Here is a 22,301-nt window from a genome sequence, read left to right as displayed (position 1 = left end):
ATGCTTAGGGAGATGGCTGTGAAACTTTGAGAAATGTGTGTTTGTATCCTGCAGGCTCTTACCCACCCTGGGATAAGTATGTAAAGAGAGGTTTGCAGTTGGTCAGTAGTATTTCCTTTCTTTCAAACAAACCAGTTTAGGAATACTCCATACTACTTTCTCTATTGTGTGGTGTTGACCTTAAAAACTTTTATGCAGTGCTGACACCTATAGTCCAAGGTTGCCAAACACTTTCCATTTTAAATAGTTTGAATAGTTAATATTTATTTTTTTATTAAATTAGAATTAGTTGGGTAGGGTTTTTTTCCTTGTGGAGAACCTGGCATTGAGGAAATGGGTTTAAGAAGTGTGCCTCGTGTGGTAACCAATTTTTTTACGTGCCTACAAACACTTTCTTCTTTGTCTAGCAGAGCAAACTGCAGGAAAAAACATGGCTTCTCCTTAGAGGGGTGCAAAAAGATCTCCAGACTCTCCTTGTGAGGGTGACTATCAAGTATAGCTTCAGAGAGAACATCTGGAAAAGAGGATTCTCTAGGCATAAGGGCCCTGCTTCAGAATCAAATGGGATTAGCCTGCTTTCTTCAGTGTGGGATAAGAAGTCATTCTTGGGGGGGGGAATGCCCTGAAAAGAGTCCTCTTAAAAATGCAGCAGGCCCTGAAATCTAATCTCCTTTAGAGCTAGGGGATTCTACTCAGTTACCAGTGACTTCCAGGAGCCGTTTGCTGGAAAGATCTATCTGAGCCTCAGTACCAGCTTTGCGCATATCAGGAGTTGTGGCAAGTAAAGCAGCCCTTTGCATCCAAGCTGTTTGAAATACTCCAGGGTCCCTGTCAGATTCATCTACTCTGATCTTTGAGAATCATGTTACAAGGTTTCATACTGGGGGGATCTCTGAAGACTTAGCACCGTTTGATGCTGAGACAGAACTATTACCCTTTGGAGTTTTGTCCCTTAGGTCTCCTCTGAACGTCTACCTCTTCTGTGAGAGCCTTTGGACATTTGATGGTGGCCTCTGTGCTGGGCTTGATGCCAAGGAGGACTGGGGTTGGGAAAATCTGGGTCTTGGTGTTTCTTTTACTGCCCATTCTTAGAAGGCCCAGACTCCTTTGGCTCTTGCTCTCCACTGTTTGGGTGTACCCCACATCTTTTCTGTCAATCAGCAAGCTTAGGGTTAGGACAAGTTCTTCACTGCTTGGGAGGGATTTTGCAGCAGTGCCTAGCCACATGATTAGTCAGGATCACTCATGCTTCCTCACCATAACTCTCTGGAAGGGGATTAGAATTGGGAGGAGAAATTTTGAGGCCACTCTTAAATCTTTCCCAGATGAAGTCATCACTGCTTCCTTTTCACTCTCATGCAATTGTGTGTATAATGGCAGGTACTCTGGAAAATTCCTTTGACATCACTAAAGGAGGAAGGCCCATTAAACTCTCTGACATCCCAGAGGTTTAGGAAAAGGGTGGAGCAGCCCTCCTCATTAAGAGCTTACTGGACCTGGGCAAGGTTATTTGGAGGCACCCTACTTCTGCGGACTGCTCAGATTTTATTCATTAGGTTCCAAGAGAAAGGTTTGATTTATTATGTTAACACCCAGCAGTTGGTTCACTGATGATTTCCATGACCATTGATAATCTTTGCTACAGGCAGCAAGGAGTTCTGATAGCTGAATGATTTGTGCAGAAAGATTTGCTAATTAGCAGCTGCTATAGCTTCCAGCTACCAGGCTGTCATGGCTCACTACAAATTCTTGTGTAGTAGGGTATCCATGTGAGCTAATCACAGGTTAGCTGACAGGGAAGTTCCTTAACCTCTGTCCTGAGGGACAGCAGCTCTTCAGGCATTCCTTGAGAGCATCTTTGCTATTTTTTGACAAAGCAACCAAATCATTTGATTCTGCAATGATTCTGAAAGGACCTGTTGGGCTTCATACTTATGGCTTGTCTCAGGAAGTTCAAGCAAAGCTTCTTAACTTTCTGTTGGAGGGATCTGAACTCTTCACCGTGAAGATGAGCTAAGATCCTAGGAAGCTGAAGGCACTCAAGATTGCCAACTCATTTGACTTACAACAATCCTATACCTGCAAGGTAATCTGTGGTCATGGAAAAACTCTCCTCTAAAGAGTCTGAGAAGATAGTTTGTTTACTTTAAAGAGACAAATAAGAGGGGCTTGATAAGAGTACAAAGTAATGAATGTTTTTGACAAGGCTAATCAGGCACTCTGTTTTCCTTGTCTTATAGTACAGTATGAGCATGGGATACTCGATGAAACTGAAAAGTAGCAAAAAAGATAACACAATACTTATAATACATGTAGACTATTAAACTCATTTCCACAGGATGTCATTGAAGCCAAGAACATAGTAAGATACAAAGCTCCACTTCCTTTTTGAATAAATTACAAGTTACAAGAATGTGTTATGGTAAATATTACAAAAAAATATCCTGAACTAGATGGACCATGGCTCTGATCCAGAGTAAGTAAGTAAACCAGAAGCAAGTGGCAGTACCACCCTTATAACCTTTAGCCCAGTGGTTAGGGCACTCGCCTGGGATGTGGGAAATTCAGGTTCAATTCCTCAGATTTATGTGGAGAGGGGATTAGAACTTGTCTTCCACATTGTAGGATTGTGCCCTAGCCACTGGGCTATGGGATATTTGGGTATGGAACTTTCTCAGTCTCTCGTCTTGAAACTGCTCTACTTTTTTTCTAATACTTAGTCATCGGAGTAGAGATTTGAACCCAGGTCTCCTACATCCTGGGTGAGCATACTGACTACCAGGCAGTAAGAGTCCTTCTTATTCTTTCCCTAGTTCAGCGACACACCATGATGGTGAGTGCCCTAACCACAGGGCTAAAGCTTATAAAAGCCATCACCTCCCCTATATCCTCATTTTGTAAATCCTTGCCTCTTTTCAAAATGCCTAAAAGTAGAAATTAAACATTTTGACTCAACATGTTTTAGATTTCTTGATTTGCCAAAACTTTCAGAAAATGTTTATTTTGATCCAAAATAATGTTTGTTCAATTTTGCAAAATGGCTAGTAACCTGAAAAATCCATTATTTGCCCAGCTCTAGTTCAGATCTCATTAAAGGGGTCAGAGGTTCTATTATTTGTATTACCATAGTACCTAGGCGCTCTAATCATAGACCAGGACCTTACTGGGTATAAACACAGAATAGAGATGGTCCTTGCCCCATAGAGCTTACAGGCTAAGTATAAGACAAAAGATGGATACAGACAGGCTAACAGGAGTATGATAAAAGAATGGGGAGTATAATCATACAGTATTAGTCAGCATGGCAGGCAGTGGCATCAGTGCACTAATGGCTTAACATTTTTTGTAGGCATCATGGCAAAGGAAAGTTTGAAGAAGGACAGGGCTGTCATGGCTATGTATCTAAAGATACACTGCAGGACTGGCACTACTTTCATTGACTGTTCAGTCCTCTTCCCCTGTTTTCATCAGCATTTCTGGTTATTTCCTTTGGCTGCTGGCTGTTAGGAAATGAACAAGGTATACCCCTCAGGGCAAGGTTGTGTCAGATCCCAGCCATCTTCCAAACCCTTTTCTTTTCAGAGTCTTCTCTTGAGATTTATGGGCAATGGTCTTGGATCTGCTAAAATGTAGGAGATAGAGCAGTGGTGCCAGACCCATACAAAGTAGATGAAGTTTTGTTCCTGGTATTTTCTTCTTCTGAAGGAAAAAAATCTTGCATATTACTTTCAACCTCTACAAGATGAATAGATATCTATTCAAGTTATTTGTGGTTTCTAAAGCTCTCAAGCTGTGTTTGCATCCAGTCCTGCTGTGACCTCATTTAAAAGCCTGTGACAGTGACTTACGGTACATTCCCTTTGAAGAGTGGCAACATCCTAAATGGAAGGACAAACAACAATAGATGTGCAACTAGGGTCCTTGATTTCAAACGGGCAAACTTTAAAAAATTAAGGGAATTTGTTAGGGAAGAGGACTAGACTGAAGAACTCAAGGATCTGAATGTGAAGGGGGCTTGGAAGTCAAAGTTGTAGAAATTATCTGAAGCCTGCATCCCAAGCAAGAGGAAAAATTTGTAGGGAAGGGTTGCAGACAAGCAAGCATCTCAAACAGGTGATTGAGAAAGCAGAAAGCCTCTAAGAAATGGAAGATGAGGGGGATCAGCAAGAAAAGATGCTACTTCTAGTGCTTGTTCATGTCCATTCCAATCAGGTGTGTGAGTGCCGCATGCACGGTCGTTAGAAAATTTTCCCTTAGCAGTTGCCGTTGGGTCAGTTGTGGAGTCCCCTGGGGTTGTGCCTTCATGGTGCTCAATATATGACCCAGCTGCCCGCCCCGCCTCCCCCCATGAAGTTCCTTCTTACCGTCCGTGGCGGCCAATGGAACTGCGTTCGCTTGCCTTTTAGCTTTCTTCTTTAGTCTAGTTTGTTTCGGTTAGTAGTTAGTTTTAGTTTTGTGTATATAGTAGTTTGGGTTAGGGTGCAGGGTCCTCCCCTCGGCTCCGGGGCATGCCTTGGGGCCAAGGATTTAAATCTTGTGGGACACGCGGTAAGCCCATGCCAATGGGTGACCCCCACGACGTGTGCCTGAAGTGTCTGGGAAAAGAGACAGGTGCAAAATCTGCTGGTCTTTCCGCCCTAGGACAAAGAAAGAGAAGGGTTTCTGTCTGAAACAACTTCTGATGGAGTCCGCTCTCGATCCACAGCCTGCCAAGGAGCGCCGGGATCTGGCACCGAGCGTGTTGGTGCGGAGCGCTCTGGCCTCAGTATGCGACATGGCACTGGGGAAAGACTCTGATTCAAGAGACTCTCGGCACTGGTGCTCCCTGGCACTGCAAGTGGCGCAGACAATCAGGCACCACTCGCACTCACTGGTGCCGCACAAGAAGATGGACAGGGGTCATTCCCGGGTGTTGAAGGCAGTGCCAGGCACAACAGCAGTACGTCCCATGAAGGAGCACTCAGCGCCCAAGGACCAGGAGTTGGCACCATTGACTTCGGTTCCCCGGAGGGGACTGTTGAGCCTGGCGCCCAGCGACTCCCCGGACAGACAGTGCCAGGTGGAGGAGTTCGAGTCCCCCTCTATCCCAGACACTTTTGAAGCCGCCAGTGTCCTAATAGCAATGACGGCCCCACAACCTCTGGTTAACAGGGACAAGCTTCTGGTGCTGCCGCATATGGCGCCATGTAGAGGCAAGCCAACCATGATGCGGTGATCACCTTCTCTGACATGGCACCGTTCCCCTTGGCACCACTTGAGTTCACCGTCGCTGAGGCACCGTTCTCCAACTCAGAACCTCGTGCAGGGTTCCCCGGCTCGGTCCCCAGTGGAGAAGCACCGGTCCTAGCTCAGTACTGCTTGGTGCTGCCATGGTCATCACGATCTAGATCAGTGTTGTCTGACTCGGGCGGGGACTTATTTTATTTATGCCATAGCAGGCACAGGTCAGATTGGCACAGAAGTGAGGCATGCATGTCTCCACAATGGCCCTTTTGGACTCCCTGGGCTTATCACCAGGCCCAGGGCTCATTTTCCAGGGGCTCTCGGTTGGTAGTCTTAGAAGCCCGAGCATCCCGGCCCCATAAAGATAGCCCAGCGCCTTGGGATTGGAATAGACTCCAGCACAGGTCCACAGCCTGTCTAGGACACAGTTGAAACAACCATGGCAACAGCCCTGACAGCCGGCCAAACTACCATTGCTGTGACAACTGTCAGCGCAGAGCCCACAGGCACTGACCAGGAAGACACTAGAGAGCTGGATGGTGAGGAGGACCCGGTACCGCCTCTAGCCTCCTCAACTTTGTCCCCGGACGAGGCGGTTGCAGGGACTTTGGCCTCAGGACCTCCTCCAATAGACCACCGCACACACCAGGACCTCTTGCGCAGAATCACCCGCAAGATGGGATTGCAGGCAGAAGAGGTTATCGAGCCAGAGGACCCCATGGTTGATATCCTGACTCCGGAGGGTCCCTCCAGGGTAGCTCTGCCCCTAATTAAAATTATACAGAGCAATACCAAATGCTATAGCAGACACGGGAATCGATCCCGCCTATGACAAGGGACGTGGAGTGCAAGTACTTTGTCCCATCCAACTGATATGAGTATTTGTTCTTGCACCTGCAGCCCTGCTCCCAAGTAGTGACCATGGTCAATGAGGAGGAGAGGCAGGGCCAACAAGGACTGACTCTTAAATTCAAGGAGTTTAAAAGACTAGACCTTTTTGGTAGAAAAGTCTATTCAACAGGTGGCCTGCACCTGAGAATAGCTAACCACCAAGCTGTCCTCAGCAGATACAATTTCAATTCATGGGCCTCCATGTTGAAGTTCAAGGAGCTAATTCCATCAGACTCCAGGGCTGAATTCACGGCCATTATTGACGAGGTTCGTGCCACTGCCTTCCCTTCTCTTCAAGCCACCCTTGATGCGGCAGACTCTGCCGCCCACACCCTCTCATCAGGGTTAGCCACGAGAAGGGGTTCATGGCTGCAGGCGTATGGGTTGCCCCCCGAAGTGTAGCAAAAACCCTTCAGGACCGGCCATTTGAGGGCACGGTCATTCTTGGAGCAGACGGACTCCAAGCTGCACAGCCTGAAAGATTCCCGGGTGACCATGAAGTCCCTGGGTATGCACACCCCTGCAACCCAGTGTAAACACTTCAAACTGCAGCCTCAACAGCAGCGGTCGTACCCTTCTTGACTCATCCTTGAGGAGTAGGAATGGCAGGCGCAGACCGTCTCACCCCCAGTCAGGTCAGGGCCCGACCAAACGTTTGTCGGGCTCAAAGTAGGCCTTTTGAAGATGCACCCAAGAACAGTGTACCTGCCCCTACACCGGATCCTTCCCTGTGTTTCATGAATCTATCCCACTTGGTCCCAAATAACATTGGACCGCTGGGTCCTTCACACGGTAGAGGTGGGATATTCTCTCCAATTCTGCTCCTCCCCTCTCTCCCACCCCCTTTCCCCATCCTTCTTCAGGGACCCTTCTCACGAGCAACTCCTTATCTAGAAGGTGCAGTCAATTGCTCCTTACCATAGGGGCAGTGGAGGAGGTTCCTTGGGAGCTAAGGAACAGAGGATTCTACTCTCGTTATTTCCTAATCCCCAAAGCAAAGGGGAGTGTCAGTCCCAGTTCAGACATGTGAGGACTCAACCAGTTCTTGGTCAAGCTGAAGTTCCGCATGGTCTCCCTGAGCACAATCATCCCATCCTTAGATCCGAGAGACTGGTACATCGCCCTCGACATGAAGGATGTGTATTTTCACATATCCATTCGGCCTGAGCACAGACTATTTCTGTGGTTTGTGGTTGACCATGAACATTATCAGTTCACTGTTCAGTGTATTGATGGGCCCCCAGGTGTTCACCGCGTGCATGTCGGTGGTCGTAGCCTTTCTTTGCAGGAGGCAGATACAGGTTTATCCCTTCCTTGACGACTGGCTGTTACGGGGGCACTACAGGGAGCAGGTGGAGTCTCAAGTCCGACTAGTGTGAGCTAATTTTGAGAGACTGGGACGACTCCTCAACATGAACAAGTCGACCTTGTCACCGACCCAAAGAATAGAATTCACTGGGGCAGTGCTGGACTTAATACAAGCAAGGGCGTTCCTGCTAGAGACCCGATTCCAAGCAATGACAGACATGATCCAAAGCCTCAGGCAATACCCCACCACAACAGCAAGAGGATGTATGAGTCTCCTTGGCCACATGGAAGCCTGCACTTATGTGGTCCAACAAGCGTGGCTCGCTTTGACCTATCGCCCAGGACGCGACAGCCTGGAGTCAGTGGTGTCTGTGCCAGAGCACATAATCAAGTCCCTCTGTCCCTCGGACAGTCTGTGAAAGGAGTTCCCTTCAACAGCCCAAAATCCTCTCTGTCCCCAGTAACAGACACGTCCGCTCTGGGTTGGGGGGGATCACCTGGGAGATCTCCGAACACAAGGCCTGTGGTTGTAGGATGAGCTCTTACTCCATATCGATATCAAGGAACTCAGAGTAGTGTGACTAGCCTGCCAGACCTTCCTGTCCCGACTACAAGGCTAGTGCATGGCAGTGATGACCGACAACACCACTGCCATGTTTTACATCAACAAACAGGGCAGAGCCCATTCCTCCCCCCTATGTTGGGAAGCCATCAACTATGGGAGTTCTGCATAGCCTACTCCATTCACCTGGAGGTGTTGTATCTCCCAGGAGTGCAGAATGAACTAGCGGATCACCTCAGCAGGAGGTTCCGCAGCCACAAGTGGTCCATCAATCCGGATGTCATACATTCCATTTTCCAAAGGTGGAGGTTTCCCCAGGTAGATCTGCTTGCAACAGAAAGTGCCCAGTGTTCTGCTTCTTCTGGAAACACAGCCCGGGCTCGATCTTGAACGCATTCATGCTACCCTGGGGGGACTGCCTCATGTATGCCTTTCCACCAGTCCCACTCGTACACAAGGTACTGCTCAAGATCTGCAGAGACAAGGCAGAGCCGTTGGCCCCAGCGTGACTCCACCAACATTGGTACACCACGCTTCTGGAGCTGTTCGTGGACACCCTGATTCTGCTACCGCTTTACCCAGATCTCATCACCCAGGACCACAGTCGCCTTCACCACCCAGACCTCCAGTCCGTCCATTTCATGGCTTGGAAGCTTCATGGTTAAACCCACTGAGACTCCTGTGCTTGGAACCGGTAAGGGAGATTCTGCTCGGCAGCAGAAAACTATCCACCAGGACCACTTATCTAGCTAAGTGGAAGACATTCACTTGCTGGTGTACCAAGCATCGCACACCTCCGCTCCAGGTGCCTATACCACTTGTCCTGTAGTGCCTCCTACATATGAAACAACAGGGCCTGGCAGGGTCATCAGGGTACACCTCGCTGCTATCTCAACTTGTGGAACTCTGTGCCAGAGGATGTTGTGGAGGCCAAGACTATAACAGGGTTCAAAAAAGAACTAGATAAATTTGTGGAGGATAGGTCCATCAATGGCTATTAGCCAGGATAGGCAGGGATGGCGTTCCTAGCCTCTGTTTGCCAGAAGCTGGGAATGAGTGACAGGGAATGGATCACCTTGATTATTTGTTCTGTTCATTCCCTCTGGGGCACCTGGCATTGGCCCTTGTGGGAAGACAGGATACTGGGCTAGCTGGACCTTCAGTCTGACCCAGTATGGCTATTCTTATGTTCTTGTTCTTCTTATGGCAGTTGTCAGTTTTCTCAGTCTTTTTCAAATAGTACAGGGAAGAGAAACATTTCCAGGACATCTTGAGAGAGATTGGAATAGATGTAGTAGCTTAAACAATTTAAGTTTCATTCCATTTAATAAGTGGAACCATGTTCTAATTCAGACTAGTGAAGTGAGAAACCTGGACAAAACAACATTTAACAGCTGCAATAGCGGTGTCTGTAGTGAAGACCCTAAGATTTCATTACTTCCGCAGCATGTAGTGATTCTTTTTTGCGTATGTACACTGTTACTGTAAAGCTTAACTACTAATGGAAAAAGTACATCTTATAATGCACTCTCTCCATATATTAAATTGGGGGAGAGGGATAGCTCAGTGGTTTGACCATTGGCTTGCTAAACCCAGGGTTGTGAGTTCAATCCTTGAGGAGGACACCTAGGAATCTGGGGCAAAAATCAGTACTTGGTCCTGCTAGTGAAGGCAAGGGGCTGGACTCAATGACCTTTCATGGTCCCTTCCAGTTCTATGAGATAGGTATACCTCCATACATTTTTTTATTAGCTTTTTTTTAATGCTTGCTTGTGGTTTAAAGCATGCAGTGAGTCTCCATTCTGTTAATGAAGTAGCGAGATTTTTGTTCTGCTTTATTTTTATTTCTTTTGAATAATTATGTACAGATCCATACAAGATTTCTTTAGAAAATATTTTGCAATAATTACACCAATAACATTATAAATTATCCACCCTATCCCTACTCTAAGGCAATGTATATTAGGAGCAGTTTTCAGGTAATAAAAGCACCAAAACACCTAGTGATAGGGCAGCTTAACACAACAGAATGTAGTTTTTAATGCTCTGGTTATGCACATTTTGCATCTTTTAAAATTAAAATGAATTTTCTTTCACTCTTTCATGCACAAATGACTCCACCCAGAAGTCATATTTGTTGGTATATCTTGCCTGGGAATGTACACATGGCAATTTAAAGTAAATGTCTCCAGTGACAACTTTAAACCACTTTGGATTTGGTAGTTCAGAACCAAAAAAAAAAAACTTCTTAGAACAGACTATGGGTCCATCTGGTCTGGTTTTCTATATCAAAAGTGATCTGTTTGATGCCTCACAAAACCAAAATCTGAGACCTAGCCCATTATACATTACTATATTGTGACACAAGTGAAGGGAGGCATTTCCTCTTAGCATGGCTAGTAACTACCGGTAGATTATTTCTTGAGTTGAGGGTTGATATCTCTCTAATGGCTGTAGGTATAGCTTAGTCTTAACTTGGATATTTTGAAATAGAAAAACTTAATGTATTGAAATCTGAATCAATAATTCTTTTTCTTTTACCACCAGATGCTGGTGTGGGACGTAACAGAAGTCAACACATGCGGGGTGGCTTTGGTATCGGAAGGAGTTTTGGGAATAGAGGTAGTTTTGTATTATCTAATGTTCGTTTAAAGTCCTGTTGTATTCACGTAAATTCTTAATTTGTAATTGTCAGGGTATACCACCCCAAATCTGAACTCTGGGGTACAGATGTGGGGAGCTGCATGGAAGACCCCCTAAGTTTATCTTATACCAGTTTAGGTTAAAACTCTTCTAAGGCACAGTCTTCTGCCTTGGACAGATTGCTGCCACCACCAAGTGATTTTCACAAATATTTAAGGAAGGGTCACTTGGAATCCCTATCCCCCCAAAATATCCCCCAAGCCTCTTCACCCCCTTTCCTGTGGAGGCTTGAGAATAAAATACTAACCAGTTGCCTTAGCAATGTGAGCACAGACCAACCCCTTGTCTAAGGACTTTGGAATCAAAGGATTCTTTAAAAAAAGGTAAATTTTTATTAAAGAAACAAACGTGAAAACTCAGGCTTTAGGGATTAAACACCAAAAATAACTTTCTTGGGGTTCAGTTTAAAGGTTACAAGCAAAACAAAAGCACCTGGGGTTAGCACAGAGGAATCCACAAACCAAAACAACCAAAAAGGTTTCTAATCACATCTGTCTTAACTTTTCCTGTGCTACTTGCATATCTGGGGTTCCAAATTAGGAGTTTCTAAGTATGATGCTGCTGTTTTCCCATACCTGGCTTAAAGTTTAGAGCTTGTTGCTGCCTTCCCCTCTCTCCAGCCCAAAAGACAAAGATATCATTGAATGTTGCTACTGATGTCTGTGTGAAATAGTTGTAGCTTAATGTGAAAACATTTTGAGAACTTTAATTACCTTGATTTTGTCACAAGACAAAATGTATCTGCTTCCTTCGCTTGCTTCACTTTTCGAGTAGGTTAATTTAATATTTCTTTCTGTCAGAGTAATACAGCTCTCAGATACTTCATTTACACTCGTTGCTATTAAAAATTGGTTGCAATGTCGGGTATTCACTGTACTTTGTATGGAAAGGTACTGCTAACACTGCAGTATGTTTTATTACTCTGTCCCACCTGCCTGGCTGTCCCTCACATTGTGATGCTGATGTGAAGCTGCAAACCTCTGACAGGCACTGCACTTATGCAGACATCCACAGGCAGGGACACACCCAGCTGAGTTACATGAATGACTTCCCAGCCACTCATGAACCAACAATAGAGAGACGCTGGCCAATTCCCCCCAGCTCCCTGGTCTTGCACTCCAGGGCTATACTGTCTTTGGCTATACTCAAGGCTCCCTTGGGCAGTGGAAGTTCATCAGTTTGCCACTCCCTCACTATGGAGAGGACACACACTAGCCTTTGTAAACTGCATTGAGATTTCCCAAGCACTTCAACCAAAACATGCTGTTTTTAGGTAAAATATAAAACAGATTTATTAACTATAGAAAGATTTTAAGTTATTGGCATAAAGTTCAGAGATGTTACCTTTAAGAAAATAAGAAGTAATCATGCTTTCTAAATCCTAATCTTTTAGTCTACGCAAGAGTTGAATCGAACAGCTTTTATCACCTTGACAGATGTTACAAAGCAGATTACAGTTTCTCAATAACTAACTTCCAGCCTGGGACCACCTTTCCCCTGTTCAAGGTCTTTTTCTTCCAGACCTTTCTGCAGGTCTTGAAATGGAGGGGGGAAAGAGGCTAAGTGTTGTCACTTCCCCTCTTTCATATTTTCTTCCAGCTTGCTGGAAAGATCTTTGCTCTGATGGGGGATCAGGCAGTCCCGATTGGTCAAGCAGTCTCCATTGCATATGTGCTTTCTCTGAGAAGTCTCAGGGATGGCCACTGGGAGAGGATTCCCTTTAATGGGCTATCAGCATATTTCTGGCTGGTTCTTTGTTGCAATTGAAAGGTTGGTTGTGGGCATTTCCCAACCTGACAACATATTTCAGTAACATACATGGCAATTTGGCTTCATAATGTCATGTATAATGAAAGCACATGTAATCCAACAGGATATTAATGTGCAACAGATCAAGACTTTTAAAATGATGCCTTACATGGCATACTTTGTACAAAATATGTCATAATTATATGACAGTGGTGAATACAGAGATTTCAGGGTTCTACTTTGAGGTACAGAGTGTCACTATGCATTGGGGCTATATTGGATACTCCCTCAAATGCTTTTGTGCTAACTGGTGTCTAGTGAAAGCTGGGAATCTTAGCGTGGAGGAAAGGTGCTTGAAGTAGCAATAAGCTAATAGAACAGCTAGCTAGGATAGGGCTAAGTGGTAAAAGAAGGGAAGCTGGTGTCTGATGTGGAGGAGATAGGGAGTCAGTGGAAGGATTCAGAAGAGGGTGGCGTAGCCAGGAAGAGAATAATGGCAGTTTTTTAAATGTGGAGACCAGGTTGCAGTACTCAGGGACGGATTAGGAGTCCAGGCATAAGACGATGATATGGGCAAGAGTTTTGGTCATATGGAGAGAGGAAAGTACTTTGATGTGTTTGTTTCCTTTTTATTAGGTGTATGGGCATCAACTGACTGTTAAATGTGTATGTCGCATATGTCTTGGATCTTTTGTAAGAGAGAGCTGTAAAGAGAGGGTGCAACATTAAAGTTGACACCCATAATGTGGGCCTGGATGACTGGATTGAGGGTGTCAGTGGTGTAGAGGCTGAGTTGAAAGACTCATGAGGAGATGTCAGAAAGACAGGACAAGATGTGAATTTGGCCAAAGGGAGGGTAGAGGTAGATTTGAGGGATCAGTGTACAGAGAACAGGTTACGTCGATAAGATGTATATGGTTTAGATAGAGAAGAGAACCAGGGATGAGGTGTGTGGTGGTGGTTTTGTTGTTGTTTGTTTTTTGTAATGCTGCATTTTCCCTCACACTCCTCTAAAACCAAAATAACTTGACTGACTTTTTGTTGAAATTATTCCAAAGACTTTTAGGGCTGAGGCTGTGTAAGAAACTTCAGCTGTAGTGGAAATTTGTAAAATATAAAGTGGGGATGAAAAGAGTTTTCTAAAATGCTTTTCATTCAACTTTTATGGCTTTTAATGGTGGCTGCAATATTACTGCAACTTAAATTCCTCATCATATTTTGAAATCTTAAGAATAAACTGAGTTCTTTAAATCCAGTGGCTGCATCTATTGCTGTCTTGACAAAACTGTAAGCAACAGTGTGAAATTAACAATTTTAAATTTCACAACTGCTGCTGATCTGAGAGATATTGAAATGAACAAATGTTAGTTTCGTTGGTGAAATTAGGTTCCCTTGAGACTTGTGGTAAATAATTTAAGCAGCCATTAGCCCTGATTACCCTGAAAGAACCCATGAAAAAAGGTTATTGTGTGTTCCTAAGAACGGCCAATATAACAGTAGTGGCATGCATCAATTGCCAGGAAGTTACTAGCTGCAAAAGCCTTAAGAGAGACTGTTGCTGTTCTCATGGATGAAGCTAGAGTATGTAAATTGAAAGTACCTGGGGGAGTGGTCTCTGAAGGACAGAGATTCTAGAGTTGGTCTCCAAAAATGGAGTTGATATGCCATAGACTAGTCTATTCTCCTGCCCCTATCCCACCCCAAAAAGAAAAGAAAACGTCCATCACCTTTACAGAAGATGTTGGAATGGCTGCAAAAATTCTGTTTGGTTTGCCTTCAGTACCTCTGATGTGGAAAGGTTTGATAAAGACCTCCATGTTCAGGTTACTCTGATCCTAATATTCCGTTCTGATTATTGGGCGAGGTTCTGTGGTCTGGGCTATCTGGATAGTCAGACTAGTTCATAATGGTCCCTTCTGACTTTTAAACACTATCATTATGAATCTATGGTAATACATGTGTTGATTCTTCTGCTATAGCTTATTTGTCTTATTCCCTATAACTACACTAGGAAATAAATTGGAAGAAAGAAGAAACTCTGGATTTGAGAGAGGTGAGCTTGATTCTTCCAGTCTGTTTTTTTTTATAGCATAATTCACCATCAGTACATGTCTACATATTGTAGAGATGTGTCATGTTGAACTATAATAGCTTTCAGTCAGTCTCTTTCCAGTGTGGTAGGTGGTTTGATATGGCTGTGCATGACATTATTTTGGTGTGTAGATATGATCACATGTTAAATACTTTGCAGGGCAATTATTGAGCTGTTTTATGCAATGTATTTTGTAATTCCTATTAAAAGTATGTCAGTGTTCCCTCTTAAAGCATTCATGTTGAGATTTCTTTGAGTGTTTTCATGTCTATGAAATGTTTAAACTGAAAGACTGGGACATTTTTAGACATGCTAAAAATGCAGTTTTTCGTAGTACCAATCTTAAGTGTAAAACTGTATTCTTAATCTGGACAAAAAGGGTAAATATGGTCAGAACTGAGGGTGCAGTTTAGCAGTAAACTTAGAGAAAACTCGCTGTTCCACATTGCAATAAAATGTAACCTTTTAGCAAAAACATGTCTTAATTGCTGGTTGGAGAAAGGCATAAAATTAAGCTAATGCTTATCAGAAAAGAATATTCCTAACTTTTAAAAGTAAACTCTGGAGGTTGTGGTTCAGAGGAAGTTTCTTGTGATAGTCAGCTATAGTCTTGTCTGTCTTGTTTTGAATCAAATACAGAATGATTGTAGCTTCCTTCTGTAACTGAATTAGGTGTATGCCATTATTTTCAGGATTTGTCCACTCATTTTTATAGGTCCTGAACTCTCCTCCAGACATGTGGGTAGTACCTCTCTTCCTGCAAATAACAGTGTAGCTCAGACAGCCATGCTCTTTCAACCTTTATGCCAGATTCTGTCTGCGACTGTTTAGCACTTCCAACTTGCCTATTGCTGTTCTAGCTATTAAATATGGTTTTGAGGCAGCAACAAGCAAAATTTTTCATGCTGAGGGTGATATCTTCGCAAAAAGCCTTGCAAACAGAAAAATAGACACCCTCCACCTTTGATGGACTTCAAAGCTTCATCAGGGATTCATTGGCAACCACTGATTGACTAGAACTACACTGTACTGGTGTGACAGCCAAAAGAACCTGTACTTTCTGGACCAAGACAAATTTAAGTCAGTACTAGAGAAAATATGCCTAGCTGCTGAGTTCATAGACTCAAGGCTGACAGCAAAGACCATAGCCGCTCTGGACAGTAGATAATTGTTCTCAACAAATCCTCTGCTTCAGAATTCTCAGGTGAAATCCTCTTTGGAGAGAAGCTTCATAAAGTGGTAGTTACCGCCACCAAGGACCCAAGCATTCTGTCACCTCTGATGAAATCCAAGAATTAGGATTGCTCATATGGGCAAAAGCTGCTTTTTTTTTGTTCTGAGAGAGGAATAGTCCAGTGGTTAAGGTGCAAACTTGAGACACCATGGGACTAGGTTGTTATTTGTTCTGCCACAATCTTCTGATGCAACCATGGGCAAATCACTTGATCTTTGCCCTTCAGTTCCCCATCTGTAAAATGGGCATAACAGTTCTTCCCTATCTCACAGATTGCTGAGGATAAATATATTAAAAAGATAGAGGCAGTTGAATGGTATGGTAATGGTGGCCTTATATGTATCTTAAATAGATACCCATAAGAGAGCTATCAGGTCTGGGATCAAAACCTGTATGGGAAAAGTTTGATCAGAGAATGGCTCCAAGACTACTTCCAAACCCTGCCAGCAGTATGACTCCATTTGTGTCTGTCTCCCTACAAAAATAGACCTAAGGGAAGGGATATCCCTTAAGCTGCCTAAGACCAAAAGAAGTGAAATAGAGCAGTGAAGATTAAATTTAAGATGGAGACTCCAGCTTTCCTTCTCTGCACTTTCTCAGGGAGATTGCCTGGTATTGGTGGATCTGATAGAAGTTTGTCTAATATGAAATTTTCAAATAATTTGCTTATGCCTAGTTTACTTGTGAAAATTGCCAGTATCCACAGAAAAAAGATCCTGTCAATTCCCAGGATCTTTAACAAGGACTGATGATTCCCTCAAGTCTTCCATGTAAAAAGAAGTTGAAATGTGCCTTATTAGGGCCAGTCAATTCACAAGAACATCACCTCTATTTGTTTCCATCCACCTTAAATACCAGTGCCTGATGGCTTCCAAGTCCTCCAAAACTAAGAGTTAAATGCTGTCACTCAAGCAGATGCAGCCCCTAATTAACCAATTCCAGAAGCTATTAGAACTCATTCAGTCCTATTTAAAAAAAAAAAATTAACTAATTTTCCATTTCAAATTAAGGAAAAAAACTAACATGGGAAAACACAATTTTTTTATGTACTTGGCAAGTCTTATTTTGACCATAAGCGTGTATTCTACAATGGTTTAAACCAAAGAGGGTTAAACATTGTAAAAGTGGGTGATTATTTTAAATTAAATTATTAATAGGAAGAAGGAATCCAGCATATTCCTCAGTACTTAAAGGCAACATATAATTGTTCACTTACTAAAAGACAGCTATAAAAGAGAGTCTCTTAGTGAAATCACTCTAATTATATTATTCTGGTTGACTGTAGTGGTAGAATGGTTTCTTCAGGCCTAATTTCCAGTCCATTCCATCTACTCTGCAAACTTATAACACACACAATTAAATTAAACGGTCAGGTTTTTGCAGGAACGCTTGTGTAAATGCTGCTTGCATCCTCTCCCAGTGTTTCCTGATAGTAGGATCTTAATGCAGCAAGGCTGTAGGAAGTTGGTTGCTATGCTGTGGCAAGTGATTTGTGTGTTGCAAATAACGTACTATTTGTTTTGTCTGATACAATTACGCTAGCTGTTAATGTGTACCTTTCAACCCAGTTTAATACTTTGAAGGCTAAGATCCAAAATCCTTAGTGGTGTGTAATATCAGAGGGGTAGCCGTGTTAGTCTGAATCTGTAAAAAGCAACAGAGGGTCCTGTGGCACCTTTAAGACTAACAGAAGTATTGGGAGCATAAGCTTCCGTGGGTAAGAACCTCACTTCTTCAGATGCAACTGAAGAAGTGAGGTTCTTACCCACGGAAGCTTATGCTCCCAATACTTCTGTTAGTCTTAAAGGTGCCACAGGACCCTCTGTTGCTTTTTAGTGGTGTGTACAATTCAGCACAGAGACCTGACAAGTTTGTTTAAATTTTAATTTTAATTCATTTGTCTCGAAGAATCTACTGAAGATGGCCAATCAAGAGCGCTTTCAAGGAGAGGAGGTAAGACCACAAAGATGAAGTGACACTGATAGCAGCTCTGTTTTTTCTATCTCCAAGGGAGTCTAACGTTCTTTGAGTGATTGTCCATATAAATTCTACTGTTGGTGCACATGTTTCCATGTGCTAGAGATTTCAGCCTTTTCACTCTTGGAGTCTGAGGCCATGCATGCGCTCTGAAAGCCCTCCTACTGAGGGCATGTAGAGTAGACTGGGCCCAGCCGTCCCTCGTTCCTTCTTACTACCCAGGGCTGTGAGATGGAACTTTAGTGTCTGTCACAACACTTATTTTTTCTAATCTTAGTGTAGATACGTAGATAGATGTGACAATAACAGTGTGGTTAGGTTTAACATAGTTAGGATAGCTTATGAGTTGGTAAATATATTTTTTATAGTTCAGCTCTTTTTGGTTTGGTTTTGACAGGAAGATTTTGTTTTTCCTGGGGATTTAGCCCTGTCTGATTATAAGGGCTGGCCCACACTAACCCCCCAGTTCGAACTAAGATACGCAACTTCAGCTATGTGAATAACGTAGCTGAAGTCGAAGTATCTTAGTTCGAACTACAAGGTACTTACCACGGGTCCATACGTGGCAGCCAGGCTCCCCCGTCGACTCCGCGTACTCCTCTCGCGGAGCAGTAGTACCGGTGTCGATGGTGACCACTTCCGGGATCGATTTTATCGCGTCTAGACAAGACACGATAAATCGATCCCAGAAGATCGATTGCTTACTGCCGAACCCGGAGGTAAGTATAGACGGACCCTAAATCCCTGGGATTTAAAACTGTTCCTCCTAACGGTGGCTATCCCTTTTAATGATGGGATAGGGCAGTAGTTTTCAACCCAGGGTACATGTACCCCTGGGAATACGCAGAGGTTTTCCAGGGGGTACATGAACTCATCTAAGATATCTGCCTAATTTTACAACAAGCTACATAAAAATCACTAGCAAAGTCAGTACAAACTAAAATTTCATACAGTGACTTGTTTATACTACTCTACATACTGTACACTGAAATGTAAGTACAATATTTATATTCCAGTTTCTTTATTTTATAATTATATGGTAAAAATCAGAAAGTAAGCAATTTTTCAGTAATGGTGTGCTGTGACACTTGTATTTTTATATCTGATTATGTAAGCAAGTAGCTCTTAAGTGAGGTGAAACGTCGTGTATGCAAAACAAATCGGACTCCTGAAAGGGGTACAATAGTTTGGAAAGGTTGAGAACTACTGGGATAGAGAACCAAAACAGTTTGATTTGTTAGGAGTTAATCATTAGCCAGCCTATAATTTAGGATCACTAACTACCAAGTGATAGTATTTAGCTCATATAATCATATCCTGCTATTATAAGTTCCTGGATTTTGTTGACAAACTACTGCAAGAGGCATGGCGGAATTTAAATTTTTGATTTGAGGGACAGTGGATAACCAGGACATTCCTTCAGGAAGCTCTGGATGCCTCTGACACCACATTCCATTCCATGAAAATTTCAATTGTTTGGAGCCGGGATGCTCTACTTATCTTCCAGCATCACAAGGGAGATACAGTCAGTGGTGGAACATTTCACTGCGAAGAAAGATGAGGCTCTTCATTTGTTCAAGGAATCCTGGGCTGCACTTTATTCTCTTGGAATATATACACTAACTCCTAGAAGGAAGCAGGGAAAGCTGCCCTGCACCACATAGTAAAAGATACTGGGTAATAGCCTCTATCAAGTCCACTGACCCTCCATGGAAGGAGATTTTGCTTTCAAAAGAAGAGTCCTTTGGCCTCAACATCCACATCCTGTCCTGCCACCACTTTGAAGCAGTCACGTTGACAGATTGGTCTAGAGGCACTCTACAACAGTGGTCACCAACTGGTCGATCATAGAGAATCTCCCGGTCAATCCTAGAGAATCTCCCAGTCGATCGCGATCTCCGGTGGCACAACAGGGCTGCCACTAGCCACTGCCGCTGCCCCAGTCCCACGCTGCTCCCAAAGTGGCCCCGGCGGCAGGGGTCTCCCTCTGCGCGCTGCTCCTGCCTGCAAACACCGCCCACACCGCTCCCGTTGGCCAGGAACGGAGAGCTGTGGCCAGTGGGAGCTGTGGGGGTGGTGCTTGCAGAGATGGACAGTGTGCAGAGCTACCTCCCCCCCTCTCTGGGACCACAGAGGTGCGTTGGCCCCTTCCAGCAGTGGTGTGGGGCCTTAGTGGCAGCACCTCTTCGCCGCGGACCAGGAGCCACCCAAGACAAGTGCCACCCCATGGGAGGCCGCACTCCAACCCCCTCCTTCATCCCAACACTCTGACCCAGCCTGGAGCCCCCTCCTGCACCCAAACTCCCTCCCAGAGCTTGCACCCTTCATCCCCTGCTGCACCTTAACTCCTTGGCCCCAACCCAGAGACTGCACCCCCTCCTGAACCCCAACCCTCTACCCCAGCCCTCTGAAAGTGAGTTGAGGGTGGGGGAGAGTGGGCGATGGAGAGCGGGGGGATGGAGTGAGCAGGGAAGGGGTGGGGTAGATCCTGGGTTGCCCTTAAATTCAAAAAGTGATCTTGGGCATAAAAAGGTTGGAGACGACTGCTCTACAACGATGCAGATGGATCTTTAATCTTCATCCACTCTCTGTTTGGAGGCAGCCTTTCAGCATGGTAGCATCAGATGTCTGGGTTATAGAAACAATAATATACCTCCTACAATTCCAGCCCTATCACCCACTCCCTTCTCTGTCTCTATTCAGAGACTCCCTTTCAAAGAGACTATTTCAGCAGGAAGTGGAATTGCTTTTCTGTGGCAGCAGTAAAGGAAGTACTGCTTCAGTACAGAGGGAGGGGGTTTTATTCCAGTTGTTTTCTAATCTTCAAGAAAAAAGGATGCTGCCCTGTCTTGGAGCTGAGGGCATTAAATGCCTTCATTTGTTGCAGCAGGTTCAGAGTGGTAACTCTAGCCTTCATAATTCCTTCATTAGAGCCACAGGACTGGTTTGCTGCTCTTGACTTGCATGTTTGCTTTCATATCACCATACACCCCGTACATAAAGGTTTCAAGAAGGATAAAACCACTATCAGTTTAGGGTCTGATTCTTGAGTTTGTCTGCATTCACAAGGGTTTTCAACAATGCCTAGTAGTGGTGGTGGCTCACCTCAGAAAACAAGGCATAGTGTTGCTGTATCTTGATGACTGTCTGATCCAAGGAAAATCATCACAGCCCAGCTACAAATCCACTTAATGGGCAAGTCCATGAGTCTGGCATTGAACCCCGGTCACAAGAGGGCACTTCCCCCTGCCCCCCCCAAAACCATGATCTTTGTTCTGAAGAGTGTGGGTGCTGACTCAGTGCTTCATCTTCAGTCCTGTTTCCAAGATCAACCAAATCTGATAAGACACTCTCAGAAATTGAATAGGTCACAAGGAGTCCCAGGAGTAGATTCCAAACAAAGAGCTTAAAGAAGAGGTTTACCCTCTTTCTTCAAATCTGAGACTTCATGGTCTTATGTGGTTATACTGAAGCTTGAGCTCATGAATGTGTGGAATCCTTGGCACAAGCAGACTATACTTGGATTAGTTGTTGAGAGTGCCACTGCTGAAAGCTGCTTTATCTAAGAACTTGGCTTCTTTAACCTTCTGCTCTTCAATATCAGCTCTGACGAAGGCTGTTTGGAGGCCAAAGGCTATTCTGATGCCACTGCTTCCACTGCCACAGACTTCAGCATCTATACTGGCCTGCAGGACACCATGGCATCATCTCTACCTCAGTGCCATGGGGCTCCATTGACATTTATGGCACCGATGGACCTTGGTGTGCTGCCGGAGCTGGAATCTCCATTGATGCCAGAACTACCTTCGTAGGCTACACAGCCTGTGACCCAGAGTGCCTTGATGGTGCTGCCATCAGTGCCCGTGTCTATGGGACCTACTTAGAGTGGATATGTTCCTTCGTGTCAGCTTCCTCTCTGGTGTCAGACAATAGGCAGGGAATGGAAAATTCCCATATGTATTCTTCTAGTAGTTCTCTTTCACCTTTATTTGGTTTTGAATAAAGGATCGAAGTACTCATTGTGAGACACATACTCTTGCGCACCAGGTAGCACCTGGACATGGGCTGAAGTTTAACACCATATCCACCAGGCCCTTCTCCATCTGTCAATGTGCCATATTGGGGGGCTTTGATCTTTCCCTGGCAGAAAGGGTAACAAAAGGCTGGTCTGGATAGTTCTAATACTCTTCCTAAGGCCCTGGCTATGCAATCTGCCTCTGAACTTCCACCTGCTCAGCCTTATTCCCAGTGCTAGGATGTACCAAACAGAGTTTCTTCCTTGGCGGATCTATTGGGAACCACTATGATTTCCTTTTCATCCCCAGTATGCCTCAGTGGGATGACTTTCAGGGTTTTCAGGACTTAGTCTGATTCCTTACAAATCCCAGTGGAGGAGATCCAGGAACCTATGCATAAACTAATGGATATTCAGCAATCTGTTTTTTCAGGGAAGGATTGCACTTCTGATGAATGAAGCCATTATGAACCCTGCACAAGTGATCTGGCTGACACCATCTGTAGTGCCCCTGCTGCCTACAAAGCAGACAAAATATCAAATGGTG

At 44.3% G+C, this 22,301-nt stretch overlaps 1 protein-coding gene across 3 annotated transcripts in view; it reads left to right on the top strand.

The window, feature by feature from the left end:
• DDX4 (DEAD-box helicase 4) overlaps positions 1–22,301 on the top strand; it is a 104,035-nt gene that overhangs the window by 12,381 nt on the left and 69,353 nt on the right. The window contains exons 4-6 of one of the 3 annotated variants that reach the window (XM_054032238.1): positions 10,532–10,606; positions 14,448–14,489; positions 17,671–17,715. The exons of 1 other annotated variant lie outside the window; for it this stretch is intronic. In XM_054032238.1, coding sequence (XP_053888213.1) covers positions 10,532–10,606; positions 14,448–14,489; positions 17,671–17,715 — 162 coding nt within the window. The remainder of the gene's footprint in view (positions 1–10,531; positions 10,607–14,447; positions 14,490–17,670; positions 17,716–22,301) is intronic. One more of the 3 variants, XM_054032239.1, reaches the window with a different exon arrangement.

Source organism: Malaclemys terrapin, chromosome 6 (genome assembly GCF_027887155.1).
Source record: "Malaclemys terrapin pileata isolate rMalTer1 chromosome 6, rMalTer1.hap1, whole genome shotgun sequence".
Taxonomy (NCBI): Eukaryota; Metazoa; Chordata; order Testudines; family Emydidae; genus Malaclemys; species Malaclemys terrapin.
This window is presented reverse-complemented; position numbering and strand designations above follow the sequence as displayed.